At 40.6% G+C, this 20,203-nt stretch overlaps 1 protein-coding gene across 2 annotated transcripts; it reads left to right on the forward strand.

Annotated features, from left to right (window-relative positions):
- Positions 1 to 681: 681 nt before the first annotated feature.
- polr3a (polymerase (RNA) III (DNA directed) polypeptide A) lies at positions 682 to 20,034 on the forward strand. 2 transcript variants are annotated; one of them, XM_056430153.1, is made up of 31 exons: positions 682 to 823; positions 1,224 to 1,359; positions 1,518 to 1,655; positions 2,074 to 2,245; positions 2,357 to 2,511; positions 3,550 to 3,789; positions 4,257 to 4,419; positions 4,905 to 5,041; positions 5,116 to 5,219; positions 5,308 to 5,449; positions 5,943 to 6,083; positions 6,228 to 6,297; positions 6,617 to 6,744; positions 6,825 to 6,963; positions 7,607 to 7,771; positions 8,253 to 8,425; positions 9,783 to 9,894; positions 10,785 to 10,903; positions 11,310 to 11,447; positions 12,225 to 12,395; positions 13,819 to 13,932; positions 14,952 to 15,038; positions 15,138 to 15,220; positions 16,005 to 16,175; positions 16,408 to 16,501; positions 16,633 to 16,725; positions 17,275 to 17,439; positions 17,770 to 17,934; positions 18,966 to 19,097; positions 19,175 to 19,307; positions 19,395 to 20,034. In XM_056430153.1, the coding sequence occupies exons 1-31, from the start codon at positions 780 to 782 to the stop codon at positions 19,541 to 19,543; spliced, it is 4,173 nt and encodes a 1,390-aa protein (XP_056286128.1). In that variant the 5' UTR covers positions 682 to 779; the 3' UTR covers positions 19,544 to 20,034. The 2 variants fall into 2 exon arrangements, with proteins under 2 accessions (XP_056286128.1, XP_056286129.1); XM_056430154.1 differs by lacking the exons at positions 682 to 823; positions 1,224 to 1,359; positions 1,518 to 1,655 and adding an exon at positions 1,740 to 1,879.
- The last annotated feature ends 169 nt before the right edge of the window (positions 20,035 to 20,203 follow it).

Consider the following 20,203-nt stretch of genomic DNA (forward strand, 5'->3'; position numbering starts at 1 on the left):
GAAAGGTCTTTTGAAAATAATACTCATAATCTTATTAATGCCACTTAACTGCTGAGTGATATGAATTAAGATATAAGCACAAAAAGGAGTGTATGCTTAATGTATGGTTACACCAAGATACTATTACATGTTGTTCGAGCATATCTTGGCCTACTAGAGTACATTTGTTCCCATATCCTCACTTTAAGCATATGCACAACAGTCCTTGAAGCAAGACAGGAGTGACAATAAATAAATAAAATGCCATCATAGATTTAGTTCTTCACCAAATCCCTTCTGGAGGTATTATACATTGTTACCGTTAGGTGTCAGCACTCAATTGAGACAGCTTGTGCTTGTGCTCGATTTCTCTTTATTCCTGTTGTTGTGCACAGGCTTGTGGTGCGTTCAAACACTTCTTGTAAACGTATTCTTTTTACAAAAAGGCGTGTGGGCTTTCCAGCATATTACAAATACTTTGGGTCTGAATTGTCTATAAATTAAAACTATATTAAAATAGATGACACAATGTCAACATACACACTTACACACAGCGTTCGTCGCATTAGGTTGAACCTATAAGGAGTTAAATTGCTAGATTACCGGTTGACCCTGAAGGCAGCGCTTTGTTGTAGCTCACATGCAATGTTATCAACGCTTTGCATGTAGCTAGCTGGCTGCTAGCATTTGAACGTGGGGAAAGTGAAGTGACATCGTGCTGCAAGCACACGCCTGGTCCGCTGTGATGAGTACAACACAGTGTATTTATTAGTGTTGTTTGTCAAGGAGAAGCTGCCAAAATGGTGAAGGAGCAGTTCAGAGAGACGGATGTGGCCAAGAAAATGTGAGTATAGGAACACTTTTAGCTTGCTCGCTGGAACTAGTTAGCTCGCCGGTTAGCCAGTGTGAGCTTGCAATGTGGCTACAATTGCCGACCTCGTTTTTCATAATAAAAAGTATACATTGCCCCCATCAAACGCCCATATTGATTCAGAGATGTTGACCTGTGTGTGTTAACGTCTGCTGTGCTACACGTGTTGATTAAAGAGACGTTATTGTCTGATGCTGTTTTAAACATCAATCAAAACATTCAAATCGATATTGATGATGATCTGTGGTATTGCGATGTAGTACCCATATATTGCGATGTAGTACCCATACACAAATATAGTTTTTAATTAGTTTACTTCAGATATGTGTCACTGTGCACTTGTTTATTGTGTTTGCTTTATATTTGTTCACAGAAGCCACATCTGCTTTGGGATGAAATCTGCTGAACAGATGCGTCAGCAGGCCCACATCCAGGTGGTCAGCAAGAATTTGTACAGCCAAGACACCAAACACACCCCATTGCCGTATGGAGTGTTGGACCACCGCATGGTATGACATGCACACACATGTTTGCAGTGATACGTGAAAACACTCTCCAAGAAACCAACATGCAATAATGTCGTCGCCCATTTCTGATATGACTTCATGTCGCAGTAGTCCGTCATCATTCTGCAGGCTTCATCCCGCTCTTCTCATTTTTCCTGCAGGGCACCAGTGAGAAAGACAGACCGTGTTTGACATGTGGGAAGAATCTGGCAGATTGTTTGGGACATTATGGCTACTTGGATCTGGAGCTTCCATGTTTTCATGTTGGCTATTTTAAAGCCATCATAGGAATCTTACAGGCAAGTTCACAGTCTAATGTAATATCAAGGTAATCCACAGTGGGTTATTCATTTCAGGGTCTTATACATTATGGAAGACAATATCAGACAGTTGGCGTAAATAAATAGGGTGACTAAAATTCAGCAAGAAGGTCCAGAAGTTGATTTTAACAAGATATTTGTAATGCAACAAGCAAACATGTGTTTTTCCTATAGGTGTCACTAGAGTATCACAATTGGAACAGGTAGAATATATTGTATTGCGTATTTCTTGTGAATATGTGTATACATCATCATTTAAGATCATGTTTATCAAGCTTTTATTATAGTGTTATACAACTTTTGCATTTCGCAAATGTATTATTATTAAATGTCAGCATTTCTGTGAGACAATGTGTCAACACCCTGATTGTCATGTGGTATTTCTTAATTTCTCCAGATGATTTGTAAGACATGCTCAAGCATAATGCTGACGAAAGACGAGAAACTGCAGTTCATGGATTTCTTGAAAAAGCCCAACCTGCCCTATCTCCAGAAACGAGGGCTGAAGAAGAAGATCTCTGATAAGTGTCGCAAAAGGACAATCTGTCTGAGTTGTTCAGCATTCAATGGTGAAAAGAGAGATCTAATTTTTTTATACTTACTTTTGAACAACAGCTTTTTGTGCATTCCATCATAATGTCATAATTGGAGAAACTTCATGTGTCTCTTTTTGTCTGCAGGACCAGTGAAAAAGTGTGGTCTGCTTAAGATCATCCATGAGAAGTATAAAACTACCAAGAAGGTGGTGGATGCTTTTGTGTCCGAGTTCCTGCAGTCCTTTGATACTGCGATTGAGCACAACAAAGTGGTGGAACCGTTGCTGACCAGAGCACAGGTGAACTTTTTACACTCTTTCGCACTGACTTTGCGGTTTGTGTCATTAAGTTTTGCCACGCTGTGGTATGGAAAGTGATGAGCATGCGGGAGACAAAAAGGTACATCAGAAGTAGGGCGAGGTATCAAACCTCAATGTGTTTTTGTCTATGAATGAAACAAGTGTTTTTAGTTGACTTTGAATGTTTGGTTAGGTTCTCGTGGGGCGTTTACACCAAAAGTGTTGCGAATATTTCGCAACGGGTAGTTTCATGCAAAGTCGATGCATATATGCGAATGGGTGAGAATAAAACGAACATCCGCTGGGCGGCACAAATAGCGCTCGCACCGAAAGCGTTGCTTTTTTTGTGAACGCACCATTAGTCTTATTCTATTATTGAGAAGTTTAGCATATTTGACCAAATGAAGACAAACGTTTTATACAATATCATAAAAATATGTATTACACTACCGTTCAAAAGTTTGGAGTCACCCAGACAATTTTGTGTCTTCCATGAAAAATCACACTTTTATTTATCAAATGAATATAAAATGTAGTCAAGACATTGACAAGGTTAGAAATAATGATTAATATTTGAAGTATTAATTTTGTTCTACAAACTTCAAGCTCAAAGGAAGGCCAGTTGTATAGTTTATATCACCAGCATAACTGTTTTCAGCTGTGCTAGCATAATTGCACGGGTTTTCTAATCAGTCATTAGTCTTCTAAGGCGATTAGCAAACACAATGTACCATTAGAACACTGGAGTGATAGTTGAAGGAAATGGGCCTCTATACACCTCTGGAGATATTTCATTAGAAACCAGACGTTTCCACCTTGAATATTAATTTACCACATTAACAATGTATCAAGTGTATTTTTGATTAATTTAATGTTATCTTTATTGAAAAAACAGTGCTTTTCTTTGAAAAATAAAGACATTTCTAAGTGACCCCAAACTTTTGAACGGGAGTGTATATCTTCAAAAAAGACTGATAAACTTGTATTTGTCCTTTATTATTATTATTATGATTATTATTATTATTATTTTCTCTCCAGGAAAACCTGAACCCTCTGGTGGTGCTGGAGATGTTTAAGAGGATTTCCCAAGAAGACATTCCCCTGCTGCTGATGAACCCTGAGTCAGGGAAACCCGCAGACCTCATTCTCACCCGCCTCCTGGTGCCTCCGCTCTGCATACGACCCTCTGTGGTCAGCGACCTGAAGTCGGGCACCAACGAGGATGACCTCACCATGAAGCTCACAGAAATAATCTTCCTCAACGATGTCATCAAAAAGGTTGGCATCTTCTATTGATGGTGGCTACTTGCCTTCTGTCCTGTACAGGTCATTTGTAGGGACTGTAAACTTCAGACTACAAGAGGGCTCGAAGTTAAATTTACTTCAATGAGCAGCAGTGGGCAAGTTGCTATAAACGACTGATATCATCCTTTAGCAGAGCACAACATTAATTCAGTGTCCAGCAGCCTCCAGTTGCCATCACATCGTCCTGTGTGTACTGCTCTGCGTGTAATGTATTCTTTAAATAAGGAAATCTCTTTCCTTGTCTCTAAAGTAGCCTTCTCAACACATACTAACAAAGGAAAAGCGGCTCAGTGTTGTAATGTGATGACAGTTGAGCCCTGATCTAAAGTTAATCATCAGCCACACGACAACAAAAACATTCTTGAATGCAGTTATTTAATTACATTCCATGGAGATGGCCCACATTAACAAACTGAAATTGTTTTTTTTACATCAATTAGCATCGTGTGACGGGGGCAAAGACCCAGATGATCATGGAGGACTGGGACTTCCTCCAGCTGCAGTGTGCTCTTTACTTCAACAGCGAGCTTTCTGGCATCCCCCTCAACATGGCACCTAAGAAATGGACCAGAGGCTTTGTGCAGAGACTTAAAGGGAAACAAGGTATGCTTCTCAATTTAAACCCCCAAGACACATTTTTACCGTCGCATTGAAAATGCGGAAGGTTATGTTTTGATCGCCATTTATTTATTTGTATGCGTGTTACTCGCATAACAAAAAAAATATTAAACCGAATCGCATGAAATCTGGTGGGATGATTGGTTATTATCCGGGGACCATTTGATTAGATTTTGGGATTGATCGGGTCAAAGGTCAAGGTCATGAAAAGGTCAAAATCTTCTTTTTACCATAGCACGGTCAATTTTTATCCAATTGCCATGCAACTAATGTTCAAAATGTTCATAATTCAATGCCCAATCTTGTGATATGCGAAGGTATGCGCTCTACCGAGTGCCCGTTCTAGTTAAGTAATGTGTCACTTGGCAGGTATTAATTTTGTACTCGGCTTATACAATTGAGTGAAGGAAACTGAACAGAAGTGCACATTTTAAATTACAGTAACTGAGTTAGTTCCTATTCAAATTCAGGTCGATTCAGAGGAAACCTCTCAGGAAAAAGAGTGGACTTCTCTAGCAGAACTGTAATTTCCCCCGACCCAAACCTGAGGATTGATGAGGTGGCCGTCCCCGTGCATGTGGCCAAAATCCTGACGTACCCAGAAAAGGTAAGCCTCTGTAAACTAAACTAGACTACCACTCCCATAGCAGAACTCAAGCTAAATGTGACACTATGTTATAGGTGACCAAAGCCAATTTGGAGTTACTGAGGAAACTGGTCCGCAGCGGTCCTGAGGTTCATCCCGGAGCCAACTTTATCCAGAATCGTCACACACAGTTGAAAAGGTTAGGCTTGCGGATTCTTATGCAAAAATATAATCAGTAATGTCTTGATGTGGTTCACCACAAAAAGTGTATCTTTTTGTTCGGTCAGGTTTTTGAAATACGGAAACCGTGAGAAGATCGCTCAAGAGCTGAGGTTTGGGGACGTGGTGGAAAGGCATCTGATGGACGGAGACATCGTCCTCTTCAATCGACAACCCTCCCTGCACAAACTCAGCATCATGGCCCACATTGTAAGCTTAGTTTAAAACTTGCTAACTTACTTCCTGATATTTGTGATAAATTCATGTTTTTTTTTTAAATGTTTCAACTTTTTACCATTCTGGGTGATTAAACTTGGTTGTTAAACTTCTCCCATGCTTCGATTTAGCGTGTTTTCTTTTATTGGTTTACAGCTCTTGCTGTACTTTTAAAGCAATTTGAAGGGAAAGCCGCTGCTTTTACCTGTTAAATGGGAAGGGATGTTTTTACAGGTGATGGAAGACAGGAGGAATCAAAAGTAGCCTCTATGCACTTGTATGCTCTTATAATAACTGTAAATCTCTTTTGAACACAAGATACTATTTGTTGTACACCGATTTGTGACAGATTGGAACAAAATAGATAATTCAAGTTAGCGGGGCCTTAGACAGTTTATCTGTCCAAGTAAACCAAACTAAAAAAGTTAGTGATCCAAAGTTTGAATAAACCGTTGTGATCATTTTTTCTTCTTTCTCAAATGCACAGGCCAAAGTCAAACCTCACAGGACGTTTCGGTTCAACGAGTGTGTGTGCACCCCATACAATGCCGACTTTGACGGTGATGAAATGAACCTTCATCTGCCTCAGACTGAAGAAGCCAAAGCCGAGGCCCTCGTCCTGATGGGGGTATATACCCTCACAACACATGTGGTCCATTGTGATATACACACACCTGTCAGAGTTGACATTCAGCAGTGAAAAGATATTTTTTGGAATACCGGTGTTCGTAGAAAATTGCTGCACTTTAAAACTAATTATCTTATTTTCCAGACAAAAGCCAATTTTGTCACTCCAAGAAATGGCGAACCGCTGATTGCTGCCATTCAGGACTTTCTGACAGGTCAGTGCAGTGAGCTGTGGCAATCATTCACAGCAGTCTGCTTTTATGTGGTGTGAGGCTTCTGGTGCTCTGACTTACAGGAGGATATAATGAAATAAATTTTGATCGTTTTTTGTGTGTTTTGTTCAGTAAGGAGAGTAATATAACTCCATCAATAGTAGCGTACATTTCTTTTTGGTAAACAGTTGTGTTTAATACGATTTAAATGACTTTGCTCGTGGAAAAAAGAATCATGGCTTGAATGCACCTTTTAAAAAAATTAACTTGACACGAGTTTGAGTGCCTGAATTTAATTTAATACCCGTTTTCCACCTCCTAGGGGCTTACCTCTTGACACTGAAGGACACCTTCTTTGAGAGAGCAAAATCCTGTCAGTTAATCGCTTCAATCCTTGTGGACCAAGATGAAAAAGTCAAGATCTCTCTCCCCCGCCCGGCTATCATGAAGGTACTGCACCCTGGGGAGCTTGTTACGTAACTCTCTGTTTGTGGCCTGGCACTAATGTTTTTGCTGTGTGTGTCCATTAGCCCATGGCTCTGTGGACGGGCAAACAGATCTTCAGCCTCATTCTGAAGCCAAACAAGGAGTGTCCAGTGAAGGCGAACCTGCGGACCAAAGGCAAACAGTACTGTGGCAAGGGAGAGGATCTCTGCTTCAACGACTCATGTGAGTTTCTTCAACAGTCCACGAAACACACCAAATGAAAAGGTTCTATTTGGCAGGTCGTGAATGTATAGAACCATTTCATAAGAGTGAGAGAGAGATCTTAACAGCATGTTGTTTCAATTCACGGGTAAACACTTTTCTGATGAGATTTTACGAGGAGACACAATAGCTGGATGATTTTAAAACAATACAATTGAACAAAAATATCATTTTGAAAAATGTATCCGGAAGGAATATAAATTTAAAAGGACAATGTGCAATGCACTGGACTGTGTTCCAAAGCTCTGTGTTACAGCAAACAAAAAAAGGGAAATCAAAAGTTAGTTGTCGTGGTTTTTGATCAGTTTATGTTCCAGTGGAAGTTGATAAATGATGATACTGAAAATAATAACCATCCCTGGTAGTTTTTGTCTTTCTTAAAAAAGTCACCCTACTTTTTTTCATTCGCTCAACCATTGAAATAAATCACATGCTGAATAAAAAAGTCCAGCCACAAGGAATTCTTCAAAGCCGAATGTCTTTCGGCCTTCGGCAACCCTCTCAAACAGCACCAGGTGTCTCTGAGCGAGCACCGCGCTGTGTTTCTATCCTGTTTCTGTCACCTAATGGTACTAATTCTCACATTTTCTGGTCACATTTCCAGTTGTGGTGATCCACAACAGTGAGCTGATGTGTGGTTCTCTGGACAAAGGCACCTTGGGGTCAGGCTCTAAGAACAACATCTTCTACATCCTGCTGAGAGACTGGGGACAGCAGGAGGCTGCCAACGCCATGTCTCGCCTGGCGAGACTCACTCCGGTGTATCTAAGTAGGTGCAAGTGACTTTTTGTTGTTGTTGCTCCGTCCCGATGCGCGCAGACACGCCGGCATCGGAGCTCTGCGGCGCGCGAGATGGAGAGCCGAGAAGTGTTAACGCGACACGTAGAGACAGAAATGACATGCTGGTGTGAAGAGACGATCAATAACAGACGGCTGTTTAGTTTAATAAAAGAACAAAGACGTGCTCTTTCAGAAAAGAGACCTTAAATGACTTCTGCTGTAATTTGGCGCTATAGAGAAAATTACAGGGGGGCGGGCCAATTTTTTTTAATGTCATGCGATCTCCCAATACTACGCCGCGATCGACTGGTAGATCGCGATCGACGTATTGAGCACCCCTGCATTAGATCATTTAAAATCGTTTGTCAACAGTTGAAAACCGTTCAGCAACCTGGATAATCTATAAAGATGATTGTAAATTCAGTTGATTTTTTTTATTTATTGAATTTCTTACACCCCTCAACTTTCAGCCAACCGAGGCTTTTCTATTGGCATTGGCGACGTGACCCCGGGCCAGGGTCTGCTGAAGGCCAAACAGGACCTGCTTGATGAAGGTTACGCTAAGTGTGACGATTACATCGAAGCTCTACGCACCGGCAAGTTGCCGCAGCAGCCAGGATGCACCGCAGAGGAGACTCTGGAGGTAGGCGTGCATGCATATTTTTTCAGGGTCAACATGAACGTCTGTGGATTATGAACATAAGTATCTGGATCCTCACTGCTGCAGGCCATTTAGTCAACCATTTAAAGTCTTTCGTTTTAATATCTTCATTTGAAACTGACAGCGCCTCCCCTCATGGCACTAACTAAATATTCCCACCAAAGGGTGAATCATCAGTGGCGTGACAGACTTCCTGTTGCAGAAGAACCAGCCGGTTAACTTGAAAGGCCGTTAAATATTAATTAAAATTTCGGAGGTTGGTCGCTTGATCTCAGAAGTATATAGACAAACATTACAGTGCTGCAATAAACAGATTTCACTTTAACTTCTTTGCATGTCTCGTCTAGATTACTGTTTGCACACTTAATACACTTTACATTCACAGAGTCCTTTCAGCCCTCAGAGGAGCATGTGCTCACCAAAACACTGACTCTTTTCTCAAGAAACGAACACCGTATGATATTGAAAAGGCAGTCTACACACAGTTTACTACTGTGTGTAGAATAGGTTTCAAAAGGCTTCCCGCACGGTTAACAACATCGTTGTTACCTTCGCATTGAAAATGCGGAAGGTTATGTTTTGATCGCCGTGTATTTATTTGTATGCGTGTTATTCGCATAACAAAAAAAGTTTTAAACCGAATTGCATGAAATTTGGTGGGATGATTGGTTATTATCCGGGGACCATTTGATTAGATTTTGGGATCAATCGGGTCAAAGGTCAAGGTCATGGAAAGGTCAACATCTTATTTTTACCATAGCATGGTCAATTTCTATCCAATTGGCATGCAACTAATGCCAAAATGTTCATAATTCAATGCCCAATCTTGTGATATGCGAAGGTATGCGCTCTACCGAGTGCCCATTCTAGTTTGTTTATTTATTTATTTATTTGTATGCGTGTTATTCGCATAACAAAAAAAGTTTTAAACCGAATCGCATGAAATTTGGTGGGATGATTGGTTATTATCCGGGGACCATTTGATTAGATGTTGGGATTGATCGGGTCAAAGGTCAAGGTCATGAAAAGGTCAACATCTTCTTGAATCTCATGAAATATGGTGGGATGATTGGTTATTATCCAGGGACCATTTGATTAGATTTTGGGATCAATCGGGTCAAGGTCAAGGTCATGGATAGGTCAAAATCTTCTTTTTACCATAGCACGGTCAATTTTTATCCAATTGGCATGCAACTAATGCCAAAATGATCAGAATTCAATGCCCAATCTTGTGATATGCGAAAGTATGCACTCTACCGAGTGCCCATTCTAGTTTCCTTTGTTTTGCCTGTTTGTCGTCCACCGAGGGTGTTTTTATTCAGGATGTCTTTCTCAATAGGCTCTCATCTTGAGAGAGCTGTCCGTCATCAGAGATCGAGCAGGTAGCGCCTGCCTCAGGGAGCTGGACAAGAGCAACAGCCCCCTCATCATGGCTCTTTGCGGCTCCAAAGGTAAGGTCTCTGGAAAGGAAACTTGAATCATAATGCAATCTACGTTTAAGGCTTATCTTTATTTTGGATTATAAGTTGTACTTTGTAAATGCTGAGGCAATTATCTTTTTAAACCGGTTAAGACTTTGTTACTCTGACAGCAACCTCCAAATACAAGCTGGAAAACTGAACTTACATTACCTCCAAAATGGGTTGAGTGAGTTGTATGAGTCCCACTGAGGCTCATTTGTGATCTTGGGCTATATAAAATAAACTGAATTGAATTGAGTTGGAACATTGATGGAGGTTTTTTTTTCAAAAGATGATTGTGGCTTCATTGTAGGATACAAAGTACTGTGTTTCAATCACAGATACAGCTATTTACATGACTGCAGCTTCTGCTTAAAAGTAGTCAATAGCTCATTCAATTTTTTTCCGAGCTGTCCTCGTTGAAAGTGGACCTTCTTCAATGTAATTAACTGTGAATAACAAGTTGTGCCGATACATAAAAACAGATGTTTGCAAGGACAACATTAAATCAAGTAAATCGGTTTCCAACTCATTTGTGCATGTAACTAAAACTTTTTCAGTTTGAAACTGAAAAAGTCTGAAGGTTTTCTGCATTTAAAACTTGGAGTGAGTCAGCAGCGCATTCTCGTAAGAAGAGGACCTTCTTTAACTCTTAAACTGCAGCAAACATCAAGTCGCCTTCTAAATTATAAACAGATGTGTGTCGATTGAACAAATACTCAAGTGAACAGGTTTAATACTCATTAGTGGTTTTGCAGTAATTAACTAAATTATAAAGCTTTTCTTTTGCTCCAATATGTGTTTTGGGAATTTATATGCTTGTTCTGTTTTCATTATTATTAATTTCTTGTTTAATCTATTTCCTCTTAATATACATACAGGGTCTTTCATTAATATCTCCCAGATGATTGCCTGTGTGGGCCAGCAGGCCATAAGTGGCTCTCGAGTACCTGATGGATTTGAGAATCGCTCCCTGCCTCACTTTGAAAAGCATTCAAAAGTAAGAACCCATTCATTTATTTAACCACACATTACATGTCCAATGTGTCTTGTTTTTATTGACTGATTTGAATTCTGGTGTGTGATTGTAAGTATGGTGTGTGTGTGTGTGTGGTCTCTCTGTGACTCAATCTCATCCGAAGGTTTTCTGACGTTGATCATTTGCATTAAGTCCTCATTATGTTATTCCAACCTCTGATTGGCTAAATCTAAAAGCATCCCTGCATTACATTTCTGTTATCTCTCTACTTATATCTTTGTTTATCCAGGGGGGGGGGGGGCTCCTCCACTCTATTTCAGTACCGAGGACAGCACCAAATCGACACACACACATACATATATATCAATTTGACATGTTTCAAGAATCCTCAGCTCTCCTGCTGATGGCTTTCTGTTTTTCTCTCCAGCTGCCTGCTGCTAAAGGCTTTGTGGCCGACAGCTTCTACTCTGGCCTGACGCCCACTGAGTTCTTTTTTCATACCATGGCTGGCCGTGAAGGTCTGGTGGACACTGCTGTAAAAACTGCAGAGACTGGATACATGCAGGTAAAGCCTGAGGGGGTTTCAACTTCTTATATTTCTTTGTTTGACAACATATCCCTGTCCAGTCCATCATCTTCTTTGAGATCAAATTCTTTTTCAAAAACACCAAATACGGACTGCTGTAGAGGGGCAGTCAACGCAGGGTTTATATTGTCAGATAGTTCTTCAAATAGGCATTCATAATTAAGATAAAATAATTAAGAATTCAAAATTACATATGTGGTGCCACTTTAAATATTTGTATTTTAAATCTTTATTATCTAAATATTTGGCGTCCCTCGACTTTACAGAGCTTTATTAGGAGTTTCAAATGAATGTTTAGTTGTCTGACCCGTAACTTCACTGTTTTGGTTAACCCTTACCACTAATACTTTTCCATCTTTCGAATTTCAAATTTTTGTCTAAACATGATAAAATACCCAGGACATACCAACAGTCCTAAACCCAAAGACATTAAATCTAAAATGGTTCACTGAAAAGCAGAAGCCCTCACATCTGGAGGATGGAATTGGTAAATTTGCATTCGGTGGACGCGCATGTTAAATTAATTAAATGACTAATTTAATCAAATATGGATTCTTTGTTGCATAATTGATGTTCGCAAATGAAACATTAGAGTTTAAATAACAGAGCACCTAATTAAGCTGCATCTCTGACTTATTTTCACATATATGGCTGAACCAAGAGTATACGCGCAGGTCGGTGCAGATGTTTGTGTCATGCGTCCGTCACATGTCCCTGTGATATATCGTGTGTTCCTGCTTGTGCTTGCTTGGACAGAGGCGTCTGGTGAAGTCCCTGGAGGATCTGTGCTCACAGTACGACCTGACGGTACGCAGCTCCACCGGCGACATCATCCAGTTCATTTATGGCGGCGATGGTCTGGATCCAGCTGCCATGGAGGGAAAGGACGAGCCGCTGGAGTTTAAGAGAGTCCTCGACAACATCCGGGTGAGAGGATAGTTTTTGGAAGTGCTTTGCTTTGCTTTTTTCTTTCCTCTTTCCTGTCGTTTTCTTTCTCACACTTGAAACCCGTCCACACGGACGCCTCCCTGCGCACACACGCCTGCGCTTAGACAAACACGCGTGCAAACCATGAGTATAGTATCCTGTCAGTACTCTTGCTTTGTTTGGTCTCGTGTGTCCGTGTCTCAACATTCATGGACTACTTTATGACAGTGCTCTGGGAGAACAACAGGAGTTTCCTGCTGGGAGAAGCTAACTGCCAGCTTTAGAAGCAGCTCATTACCAGAGAAGCTTTTCATGTGAACATGCACCCAGGAGCCAGCAGCAAATTCCTTTTCCGAGAAATCGTTCAGCATTTACATGCACATTAATCAAATTGCATTAAGTTTAAATTAATTTTCCTAGTAGGAAAGTGATCTGGTGGGCTGAGTTATTCGATTAATAGTGAGAATGAATGTTCGGGTCAACTGGAGATTCACCTCCAGCTCTTGTCTCATGTTGACTCTTATTTATTGGACATGTTCGACATAATCATTTATTTGATTAGAGCCTCTATCCCGCTCCAATTAACTGAGAAATAATCCAATACTGAGAAATAATAAAATACTAAATGGGAGACAACCACAAAAACCAAATGAATGTTTTCTGGTGCTGTTTACAGTTAGTTTATCTCGGAATGTTTGCGCACAAGGTAGTAAAACAACTTATTTGTTCAAAGATTATCAGTTAAAAAAACACAAAACGCTGTTTTTATTTATTTAATTAATTATTAATAAAGAGAACCATCTCAGTTTGTAAGAATTTGACTTTTTTATAACTGTATTCAAGAATAGATATTGTAGTTCACAGGCGTTTCTGTCATTTCTATTTGGTACAGTGTGATAATCAGTCTGCAATCAGCCTGGAATGCCACCTGTTATCACCTCCGGGACTGTGGTGATCGGTAGTGTGCTCACAAGACGAGATTCATCCCAGAGAATGAGCTCGGCCGCAAAACCATCTGTTGCATGTTGTTTTTTAGTTTTCTATCGGAAAGATATTTTAGTTAAATGGTTCATTTAAAACACGGTGGCAATTCAAGGTGTTTTACAAATGACAAAGGAGTTCTGATTCATAGGAAAATACCAATATTATTATTAAGTGTGTTTTACTCCGTCTGTCCTTTGTGTCTCTTTCTATGCTGTAAGGTAATTAGAGGTTTGAAGACAAGAAATAGTACAAGCAATTGTAGGGATGTTATCTATTAAAAAAGCACTTGCCAGTAAATGGAGAGCAGATAGGAATATAACGACATAAATAATTCTGTTCCAGTCATTATTGTGTGTGTGTGTGTGTGTGTGTGTGTTTTAAGGTGAGCCGTTTCAGATGCTCTTAATGACCTCCTTTTGATCCCCTCCGTCTCCCGCAGGCGATCTACGCGTGTCCAGACGAGCCTGCGCTCAGTCAGAACGAGCTGGTCCTCACCGCCGATTCCATCACGAAGAGAAATGACTTCTTGTGCTGCAAAGACGGCTTCTTGGAGGTAGGAACACAATCTCAGTCAAAGTTCGACTTTTCCTCTAATGCATTTTAATTTTTTACGAAAAGCCCTTTGGTACGAGGGCTCCACAACTACTTGCCTTCTTGCAATGGAAATAAAAGGGAACAAAATGCAGAAGTTTAGAGAGAGAGAGTGTGGCTCATCCAAGTATGTCACAAGGTTGCTAGATATATTCTGTTAACTTTTAAATCAAAGGGGAAGTGCTTAGAAGTGTGGTGTAGCTGATCAGTAGAAAGCGGTTACGAAAAATAGAAATAACTGGAAAGCTCAACACTTTTACTACTAGGTATCTATCAAGGTTGAACAATCCCTCAAATGTTTCTTTTAATTAAATTATCATCATTTTTCTTTACTCTTCTTGACTGAAGTTGCATCGTGTTGCATCGATACACCGCCTGTGGTTGTGGTGCAACACCTCCAAAAAACATTATTTTGTATCCTCTGGTTTTTGATACTGTGCTCTAAGAGGAAATAACATGGCATTGATTTTCTTTGCTGTAGTTAATAGATTTAACATTCCACTGACATGGAGTCAAAGCCATTTAATGCAGTTACTTGCTGGCAATAATTCATGTGAACCTTTCCCCCCTTTTGTGAAGGAGTTAACTGACACAGGCTCAGAGAAGTACCTGGAGGTATAGTGACCGAGCATGCTGAATTGTGGTTTAACTGATTCGAGAATGTTGTGTCAACGAGAGCTGGAACTTATCGCTAATGTATTTAAAAACCGCATTGTTGCTATTTTAAAAGCCTGCGTCATTGTGCTTAGACTCATGCTTTGACATCGGACCGCTCTCTTTAAAGCGATGTCGGTGTTTGTCTGTTTTCTTCAAGAGATTGCTCAACGTGATTTACTCGGAGTTTGCATCGGTCCTGCCTTTACTGTAACATCTAACAGCTCCATGACAGTGTGGTCAAACGCCATCATTTGCTCTGAAAGATATTGATGAGCCTTTTGACTTGACCTGTGAAACGGTTGATTTGTTTTCCCTCGACTGTAGGAGATGAAGAAATTTATCAAGAGCATCTCAGAAAGGATCAAGAAGACCAGAGCCAAGTACGGCATCCACGACAACGGCACCAGCGAGGTAGACGGTCGCCGCACAGCGTGGATTATTGTGTCGAAATCATCCTGAAGCACAGCTATTTCTCTAACGTAATTGCTAATGGCATCTTTTGTATTGCAGCCCAAGGTTCTCTATCAGCTGGACCGCATCACGCCCACTCAACTGGAGAAGTTCCTTGAAACCTGCAGAGACAAGTACATGAGGTAAAAAAAAAAAGCCTCATTTTATTATATTGCTCATTGTCAGTGCTTGATACCCATTTTCAGCAAAACCTTTTTTTTTTTTTTTTTTTTTAATGAGCAGATGTCCACACACACACACACACACACGTTTTGTTTCATGCTGCAAGAAGACGCTGAACTGCAGATGAGTGTAAACAATATATTCTTGGAACGATGGTAGTTTTAAAATGTGCTTCTGGTAAAAGAAAGTAAAGAAACAAACGGTGGAAAACAAGCCTGATAACTGCAGGCATTTTCAGTCAGCACCTTCTGGAAGGCACTCATCATGTTGGACTCATTTGTAAACACAACAAGTGGTTTCAGTCATCCTTAAAGTGAATGAAACCATCCGATTCATCATCAGAATAAAAGACTGGATCCCCAAATGATCCGGCTTCCTAATGGTTCATCTGGGGTTTCTGTGACAATCCGTCCAGTAGTTGTTGGCAGACTGACGGCTTGTCGTCGCATCCAAACCAGACTGGAAATGTTATTTTTAAAACCAGACTTTGACCTAAAAAAAAAATATATATTACTATTTTAAAATGTGATGTTATTCCCCAGATTCAATTAAAATATTAAATAGATAAATAAAAATGTTGAGTTATATGCCGTAGTAGATTGTTACTGGCTTGTCTTATCCCCACGTGCACACTTCTCTATACCGTCATCTGAGGGCTGTTGAGATGATGATGATGATGATGATGATGAAGTTTCTCTTGATTGTCAGTTGAATGGAGGTTGTGTCGTTCGTTTCCTCGCACAGAGCTCAGATGGAGCCCGGCTCAGCAGTCGGGGCCCTGTGTGCCCAGAGCATCGGAGAGCCCGGGACTCAGATGACCCTGAAAACCTTCCACTTTGCTGGTGTGGCGTCCATGAACATCACTCTGGGGGTGCCTCGCATCAAAGAGATCATCAATGCCTCCAAGAACATCAGGTACGTTATACATACTTGTGTTCCCTCTGTCATATGAGCATCAAAAGAATGACCACGTTGGACATTTTTATCTTTCTTTTTTACTTTTAATGACGCATCCATGGTTTCGAATTTGACAATTAAGCCTAATGAGCTCTACTGGGCCACATCGGTTGTCTTTTTGTCAGACTAATGAATAAAACCCCCGATTTGTTTTGAATAATCAATTGAAAGTCCTCTACTCACCACTCAGCACTCCTATAATCACGGCTCATATGGATGTAGAAGACAACGCCGACTTCGGCCGGCTGGTGAAGGGAAGGATCGAGAAAACTCTTCTCGGAGAGGTAAACCAGCACATGTCTTTCCTTCTGTCATTTAATCGGTGATATTAGATTGACGCTATTGACTTTCAGTAGAGTCGTTCAGTAGATGAACACGTGTTTTAATAAAGCCGCGGTCTCTCGCTTCCCTTCAGATTTCCGAGTACATCGAGGAGGTTTTTCTACCAGATGATTGCTTCATCCTGGTGAAATTGTCTCTTGAGAGAATAAGGCTGCTGCGGCTGGAGGTACCACGGCTTCTTATTCTGACTATTTCAAATGTATCACCCATTTATTTTCATTAAAGAAGAATTATAGTTGGTTACAACCTGGGTCTTATTTTTGTAGTTATGACTGTAATTTCTATCCGTCATTCGGGTTCACCAAAGAGAACTGCAAATATGGAGACACTGCTTCAATTTACTCTCCCAGATGTTTTAGCAGTAATTTTTTTTTATTTTTAATGAGGATCTCCATTAGCACCAGCATACGCATTGGATGTTTTCCCATGGGTCCACACACATACAGTCAAACACATGTACACACACTATAGCCGCTAAACAAACACAGCTGTCATCCTTTTAATTCAATTGAATATTTGGGTTAGCGCCAGGGTTACTACGCTATTATTACCAATACGGCTGATTCTTCCAGTGCTCTATTGCTTTGATAACAATGGCGACAGCCGAGTGGAGCTCATTAACTGTGCCACCTCATGGATTAGCGCTTTGTGTTGTGTGTTAATATGATTAAATAACTATGGTGGCCTTGCTCTGATTTTCGTTTTTGGCTTTCAGGTAAATGCGGAAACGGTGCGTTACTCCATCTGCATGTCTAAACTGCGGGTGAAGCCAGGAGACATCGCTGTGCACGGCGAGGCGGTGGTGTGTGTGTCTCCGCGAGAGAACAACAAAAGTTCCATGTACTACGTGCTGCAGTCCTTGAAGGGGGATCTCCCGAAGGTGATGATCTGCTCGTCTGTGAAACTGAATCGCGGTTTGTTTCGACAGCAGTGTGGACGTGTGCCGCTGAATGTTAATCGAAGTGGTCCTGCCCTGAATTAAGAAGTTTACATTTCATTACATGTCATTTAGCAGACGCTTTTATCCAAAGCGACTTACAATAAGTGCATTTCAACCTAGAGTACAAACTAAGAACAACAAGAATACAGGAAGTCACATTTCCTCAACATAGTCGAACTCCAAAAGTACCATAATAAGAGCCATTTAAGTGCAAATCTGTGTAAAGAAGTAAACGTGTGCATTGTTTTTGTATTTTTTTCCCGTGGGCAGGTGGTGGTCCAGGGCATACCGGAGGTTTCCCGAGCGGTCATTCACATTGACGAACAGAGCACCAAGACCATGTACAAGCTCCTGGTGGAGGGCGACAACTTGAGGGCCGTCATGGCAACTCACGGAGTGAATGGAAGCAGGACCACTTCAAACAACACATACGAGGTATCCGTGACCCCCGGGGAGCAGAAGCTTGGGTTAGAGCTCTGCATGTGTCCTTTATTTGGTTCCACAGCTGCCTCCATCTTCTGTCAACCTGTCACCATGGGAGACGATAGTCTGCAAGCCGACCGGCTCTCACACAAACCAATAGGAACAACATATCGGTGTCGGCTGAGTGAGTTTGAAGGATAGATAGATAGATAGATAGATACATTATTAATCCCCAAGGAGAAATTTGTCGTCACAATAAACTAAACACACGAGAATAAAATATAAATAACAGGGATGAAAGATATAGATGTATACAAGTAAAATATAAAATACAAAATGAATTATATATATGTATATACAATTAAACATATATGTATATATATATACACACACACAAACAAACATAATACAATGACTGTGCAAAGTATACAAAGTACAATATAAAATATATATGTATATATACAACATATATGCATACACAATACAATACTAATGACTGCAGTGTAAAAATAGCAGTAGTTTACTTGTTGTATAACACCATGTAGGTCCTAAATTAGTCTGTATAGCGAGCTATAACTAGAGTTCTTTATTGCAACCGCCCTGTGGTAAAGCCTATCTTCATAAAGATTATAATGTTTTGTATTGCAGGCTGATGTTGCTTGTGATGTCCAATTGGATCTTGTGATTTATTAGTTTGTTAAAGGACACATACATGCAGAAGAATTTTTTTAAAATACTCTTTTAAATAAACTTATTCTCCTTCCTCTTTTGGTTTTTAAACATCTTATTAATGTCTCATTGATATTATTTGTAAGATATCAGGAGGAATATAAACGACAATGTAGCCTGTTAACCAACGCTAGGTCAACGTTTGAGTTTTTTGTTGTTGCTTGGAGCTGCTTCGTTGAGGCCGAACGCACAAATCTGGAAACTGTCGTCCGAAGACAGAAAGACCACGTGGTTTATATGTTGACCGCAGGTACCAGCTGGATTAAAAATACAACAAACATCTTTTTAACGAGCTTTCCTGTGCATTTTTCTAGGTTGAGAAGACTTTGGGTATTGAGGCGGCGAGATCCACCATCATCAATGAGATTCAGTACACCATGGTGAACCACGGAATGAGCATCGACCGGCGTCACGTCATGCTTCTAGCAGACCTCATGTCCTACAAGGTAGGACCAGTCTAAATGTTGATATTTCTTCAGTGTCGTTAGAGGTCATTTCACCTGTGTGTCTTTTGGCAATAAAGGGGGAGATCCTTGGAATCACCAGGTTCGGTTTAGCCAAAATGAAGGAGAGTGTCCTTATGCTGGCGTCCTTCGAGAAAACAGCCGATCATCTCTTTGACGCTGCCTACTTTGGACAAAAGGACTCCGTCTGTGGTAAATTGATGCTTCATCTCTGTTGTGAAATTGAAGTGAACCATTTGTCCCAATTGGGCTTTAACAGTTCTCGTCTTCCTGTTCCAGGTGTGTCCGAGTGCATCATTATGGGGATTCCAATGAACATCGGAACCGGACTGTTTAAACTACTCCACAAGACTGACAAGGATCCCTCTCCAGTCAGAAGACCTCTCCTCTTTGACAGCGCAGACTTCCACATACCTCTGATTACATAGCAGTGAGGAAAGAAGCAGCGGGGTCTTTTGTTGTTCATGTTCTTTTCCTGAGGGCCTGCCGTCTAAAGACCTCTTTAGATTCAGCAAATTCAGAAGTGCCTGCCAAAGTGTGAGACGATTTCAACACAAAATATCATTATTTTTTTTGGGGGGGGACGTGGCTGTAAAGACACTGCATTCATTTTTCAAAACAAGCGTGTTAGTGTTGAAGTTGTGCTTATTGTTTTTTTTTTGGGGGGGGCTTTTTACTTGATTGAAAAACGGTGTGTTCCTCTGTTATTAAGATGTTACATCATAATGGCACTAAACAAGTGTGTCTGGTTGACTTAGTTTTGCATTATAATATCAACTAAAAAAACAACAAAAAACTGGTTTTCATACAAGAATCGGATCAGCTGGGGTTCATTGGTGTAGACATTTGGCATCCTGTTTGAAGCCTTTGTGTGTAATAATGTATATAATGTAATACAAATATTTGACCCAGGAAAACATGGGAAAGTGTTGTTATTGTGTACTTAGTGAGTAGCACGCGGTTGGCCAATCACTCTCCAAAGGAGACACAAGTTGATAAAGTTGTGACTGACCACATTCAGGATGCCAGTGGTCTGAGGGGGCGGAGCCAGTTCCTTATTCCCGACCTTAACGGGAAGAATAGACCGT

Source organism: Pseudoliparis swirei, chromosome 13 (genome assembly GCF_029220125.1).
Source record: "Pseudoliparis swirei isolate HS2019 ecotype Mariana Trench chromosome 13, NWPU_hadal_v1, whole genome shotgun sequence".
Lineage (NCBI taxonomy): Eukaryota > Metazoa > Chordata > Actinopteri > Perciformes > Liparidae > Pseudoliparis > Pseudoliparis swirei.